Source organism: Brassica oleracea, chromosome C1 (assembly GCF_000695525.1).
Source record: "Brassica oleracea var. oleracea cultivar TO1000 chromosome C1, BOL, whole genome shotgun sequence".
NCBI lineage: Eukaryota > Viridiplantae > Streptophyta > Magnoliopsida > Brassicales > Brassicaceae > Brassica > Brassica oleracea.
In genome coordinates this window covers 5,283,157-5,288,917 of record NC_027748.1, presented here as the reverse complement: position 1 = coordinate 5,288,917, position 5,761 = coordinate 5,283,157, and the positions used below count along the sequence as shown (strand labels likewise).

General features: G+C 35.8%; 1 protein-coding gene across 1 annotated transcript; it reads right to left on the bottom strand.

The window, feature by feature from the left end:
• Nucleotides 1–1,149: 1,149 nt before the first annotated feature.
• Nucleotides 1,150–4,793, bottom strand: LOC106329752 (probable LRR receptor-like serine/threonine-protein kinase At4g29180). The gene is given in 10 exon segments (XM_013768401.1): nt 1,150–1,525; nt 1,697–1,886; nt 1,955–2,144; nt 2,209–2,450; nt 2,602–2,750; nt 2,845–2,925; nt 3,012–3,083; nt 3,170–3,377; nt 3,453–4,496; nt 4,712–4,793. Coding segments are annotated over 10 exon segments (2,634 nt in total).
• Between the last annotated feature and the right edge of the window lie 968 nt (nt 4,794–5,761).

The following is a 5,761-nucleotide window of genomic DNA, read 5'->3' as shown; positions in this document are numbered from 1 at the left end:
TGATTCACGTTTTCGTAAAAATAAAATTCAAGTTCATTATTGGGCCGTACTCGTACGTAATAAGGTACATTAAATATGATGTATTTTTAGGTTCATTTAATGACATTAAGTTTAAATTTGATTAAGGAAAACTCATTAATTTAACTGGAAAAGACAAGCATTAAAATAGGTAGGTTTATTTAATGACATTAAGTTTAAATTTGATTAAGGAAAACTCATTAATTTAACTGGAAAAGACAAGCATTAAAATAGGTAGGTTTATTTAATGACATTAAGTTTAAATTTGATTAAGGAAAACTCATTAATTTAACTGGAAAAGACAAGCATTAAAATAGGTAGGTTTATTTAATGACATTAAGTTTAAATTTGATTAAGGAAAACTCATTAATTTAACTGGAAAAGACAAGCATTAAAATAGGTAGGTTTATTTAATGACATTAAGTTTAAATTTGATTAAGGAAAACTCATTAATTTAACTGGAAAAGACAAGCATTAAAATAGGTAGGTTTATTTAATGACATTAAGTTTAAATTTGATTAAGGAAAACTCATTAATTTAACTGGAAAAGACAAGCATTAAAATAGGTAGGTTTATTTAATGACATTAAGTTTAAATTTGATTAAGGAAAACTCATTAATTTAACTGGAAAAAACAAGCATTAAAATAGGTAGTTTAATTTAATTCTCAGTGGCATGAAAGTGTAAATAAATTAGAAAATTTAGAGGTATTTTTTAATGGGTACTTCTCTTTTAATAATAGATATATATATCTCATAAACAAAAACACAAAGGGGATTTATAAATTAAAATAGAGTATCAAAGAAATTAGAATCAAAACTTGCTATATTAATTATCTATCTATCTATATATCTCATAAACAAAAACACAAAGGTAATTTATAAATTAAAATAGAGTATTAAAGAAATTAGAATCAAAACTTGCTATTTTAATTATCTATATATATATATATATATATATATATATTATATATATCTCTCTCATAAACAAAAACACAAAGGGAATTTATAAATTAAAATAGAGTATTAAAGAAATTAGAATCAATCATATATATGAACACACACAAAAAGAGCATAAACGATCAAACATCATTTTAATTAATTTCCCTTAGTTGTCAAATAAATTTTTTTGCTTAGTCTACTTCTCTGTCACCATTTCCTTTTGATGATCTCTCTGGCTCATGAGCCAGCTCAGCAGCTAAGCACTGTTGTAGCTCAGACACGACCTGGTTCATTGCTGGTCTGTTAAACCCTCTTTCTCTGACGCAAGACATTGCCACCTCCACAAATTTCCATGCCGAGTCCAATGAGTAGTCTCCATGAAGCAGCGGGTCCACGACGCCGTCAAGCTCTCCGGTCTCCAAGAAAGGCTCGACGAAGTGGATGACGCTTATTTTTTCTCCTTCCTTTGTTCTCACGATAGCTCGCTGACCGGTGATGAGTTCAAGAAGCACGATTCCGAAACTGTACACGTCGCTCTTCTCATTCAACATGAACGTTCTGTAGTATCTGTCACCATGCATGCACACGTGAAATGTGTTTAGTTTATTAGATATCTTATAAATTCCAAATCTTATTTCTATAACAGGATTAGCCAACCCTAGATCAAATAAACCGACTGATCGTGCGATATATATATATTGGCTAAACTAAACCGGTGATGTGTAAAAGGAAACTTACTCAGGATCAATGTAGCCGGGAGTGCCCATGACAGCAGTCTCTACGTGGGTGAGATCGTCGTCAGGGAAGACCTTAGAAACCCCAAAATCAGCAATCTTGGCTTCCAAGTTATCGTTTTACAGAATGTTTGCTGTTTTGACATCTCTATGTATTATTGGTGGCCTGCAACCTTGGTGCAAATACTCCAACCCTGCAGAGGAAAACAAAGGTTTCACACATGAACCAGACTAAACCAGGTTTGATATCTTGGAAACCAACCTTGTGCAGCGTCAATGGCTATATGGAGTCTCGTCTCCCAGCTAAGATCCTCTGCTTTCTCACTTGAAAGATATTCTTGCAAGTTTCCATTGGCCATGTACTCATATATGAGAGCCGTACTACGTTCATCGTCGCAGTAACCAACAAACGATGCTAAGTTCCGGTGATGGACTGTCAAAAGAAGCTCTGCCTGCAAAACATTTTACACTTCAGAACTATCCAATAAGTTTTTTTTTTGGTGTTCTTTAGATTACCTCGACTTGGAACTCTTTGGAAGCTCGTGTTGATGATGAAGATGATGATGTTCCATTAGGCATTGTAGATAAAGAATCCTTAATCATCTTTACAGCAATTTTAGTCCCATCTTCTAGGGAACCGAGGTACACAATACCAAACCCTCCTTTACCTATTACTTTATTGAAGTTGTTTGTAATGCTAGAGACTTCATCATATGTGAACCTTCTCTTCCCTGAAGGCAACAGGAACGGTCCTGGTCCTGCATTGTCTCTGAACCTTCTCTTTCCTGAAGGTGGGATTGGTCCTGGTCCTGCATCGGCTCCTGAAACTAAACATTGGTTTTTCTTCTTTCAGCAAAAAACCGACTTCAAATTTTGTAAGGGTGAAGTGAAAATTCCAAAACGCCTCACCTCTTTTTCTTTGCCTTAGTGTGATCCATATGATCACCAAAACCACAAGGAGGACGATCACTGATGTGGCTACAGCTATTGGCACAACCATGTTGTTCTTCTTCTTTTCTTGGCATGAGCTTGAGGTACAAAGGTTTTTGTCATCCACCCTATAGAGACGGAAAGACAGCAAAATCAACAAGATTCGGACTGAGAAAGTACTTGAGTTGAATAACTTTTCTTTAAAATGCTATAAAACATTACCTGAGTGCAAGTAAACCCTCCTGAAATTTTTTCATAAGAGATTTTGGGATTACCCCAGTGAAGTTGTTTCCTTTCAAGTTCCTGGCAACAAAAGTAAAATGTAAATAGACAAATTCATAACTAAAATATATCAAGGCAGGGCTATTTATATATGTGTGCTCACTTACAGTGATTTCAAATGTTTTAGATCAGCCAAAAACTCAGGAACATTATGTTGTAGGTCGTTGTTAGATAAATCCCTGGGAACAATGCATACTTCTCTTAACAGTTAATCTGAATAAAGTACTGGAAAATGTGTATATAAGGCTTATATTTATATACTTACAATGACTCAAGAAGGGAGAGATTTCTAAACGCCATTCCGATTGGTCCTTGTAACCCGCTTGAGCTAAGATTCAGAGACTTGATACGATGATTGTTATTGTTGTAGCTGCATCCAATACCTTCCCAAGGGTATAGCCTTGGAGCGCAAGGATCACCACTCCAAACTTTCTTAACTTTATAAGTAGATCTTATGGTTTCCATTGCTTGAACTGCAAGTAACCAGAGAAACTGTGAAACCCATCGTTTACAAATCTTACAGATTCTAAGTATAGATGCAAACACACCTTCTTCTATTGCGGTGGAGAATTCATCTAGAGACTGCGCTGTAAAGATCTCAATGGCATTGAGAATAGGTGGAAGTGTTGAATCTGCCGTCTTCTGAAGAGATATCAAGTGATCACCAGTGAAAGATCTTGAAGCAGACAAAGTCGTTGAATACTCAAAAGGAGAAATAAAAGAATCTTCTGAAAAAGGGGAACCGTTCCACAATATCTTCATCTTCCTACTCTCATTAGTCTCCAGAGTTTCAAACTCCGCAAAGTAAAGATATGCGTAGAACGTAGCATTTGTATCATCTGATGTCCATGACAGTTCCATTGGTTCATCTTCGCTTTTAGGCGAAGCAGCTGTCTTGATAACTTCACCAGGAGGCATATAACCACTCTGAAAAACATCGATATACCCTGTTGTCTTGATTGAACTCCAAGAGAGTGGAGCGTAAGGAGACCAGATACGATCATACACATCGTTTTGGTACCGTCCTGTTCCGTTCAAGTATCCTATGTCCCATCTTCGGTATAGCACCAATAAGAGGTTTCTTCCATATTCAGTATTGTAGATTGAGCTGTTCACTGGCCTTAGCTCCAAGCCTGAGATAAAAGGAGTTCCTTTACCTTTATTCACAAGGCAAACGTATAAAAACTCTGACTCTGTATAGGTCAGGATCTCTTTAAAGACTTGCTCAGAAGCGTTCTTGAACTTCACTGTCGACCAGAAGTTCACGTTCAGGTAAAGATCGAACTCGGGCAAGGCCTTTTCGTTGACACCACCGTCGTAGTTTCCGTACATGAAAGAAGCTCTGATGAGGTAGAGGCTGTCTTTTGCATCTGAAGGTTTTAAGGAGTAACAGTTTCTGTTTCCTTGAGGGAAGGCTTTTAAATCAGCAAGAACGTAGGGTAAGTTAGGGTTTGCAGGGTAATTGTATTCTTCAGAGACGTTGAAGTTTACGCCGGCGGTGATGAAATCATCGTCGGAGGTGTAGCTGATACCAGTGACAATGTCTCTCTCGATACCTTTAAGAGGTGCTCCACAATCGATGCTGATATAACCTGGATCAGAGGGGGAGAAAGAGAGATTACTTCCCACGCAAGAAAGGTTATATCACAACTTTCAAGAACATTGGGTGATTACTTGCCACACAAGAAGTTGTACAACGTTTTCCAAATCATGATTAAAGATCCATATTTTGATCACAAACTCAAGATTTACTCAGTCTGAGAAGGGCTCAGTTTCAGGATACAATACAGAGAGGAGAAGAAGAAACCTGTTTGGCTTTGGCCGTGAACTAAACTGACGGTGGCAAGGGCACAAAAAAGGCAGAGAAAGAGAGAGCGATGAGCTCTCATCTTCTTCTCTTCTCGTTTTTTTTTGGTTTCTCAAAATCGTCAGCGTATCACCATCATGGAAAATAACTCAGACAACGTGCGAAGTTGCGATTAATATAACAGAAACACAAAAATGTACAAAGTCTACTCCTTTTGAGTCCTTACTTTATTATCACCAATACAACTTGTAGATTTTTCTTTCACAGTTTCCAGGTTGTTGTTTTTTTGCTTGGCGGTGACCTGTATGTGAAGACAACACAGGAACATCCAGACACTATAGTTGAAATAGTTATGATACGATTTAAAAAATAATTTTTAATTTCTAGTGGATGAATATAGATTATTTTCTAATAATAAACGAGAGGAGTGTTTGACTAGGGCTCATCACCATCGTGTCATTCACGTTTTAGACATATGTGACTTCAACTTCAAATGATAATAATCTAGAAGACCGATGCAATTTATAACCATAATATCAATCACAAGACTACATGAGAAATTCAAAATAACACATGAAATGTACAAAAAAATACACTCACCAAGAACATAAATCAAAACTATATATCACATACAGTATAATTTAACACTACAAGAAAACAGCGGTATACTGACGGAAAAAATCGTAGGTATGTCGTCGGAATAGCGACGAAAAAAGTCCTCGGAAATAACTCCTCGGAAATTTCCGACGGAATTACGAGGAAATGAATTTCCAAAGAAATTCCGAGGACCACAAATTCTGAGGACCACAAGTTCGTCGGAAATTCGTCGGAAATTCCTCGGAATATTCCGAGGAAGATGTCGTCGGAATATTCCAAGGGATAAACTTCCTCGGAATATTTCCAAAATTAAAAAAAAAATTATAAATTTATTTTTTTAAATTGAAATTCGAAAATAAAAAATTAAAATTGAAATAGAAAACATATTTAAAATACAAAAAAATAATAAAATAGTTTTTATAAATAAAAAAATGTTTTATAAATACAAAATTA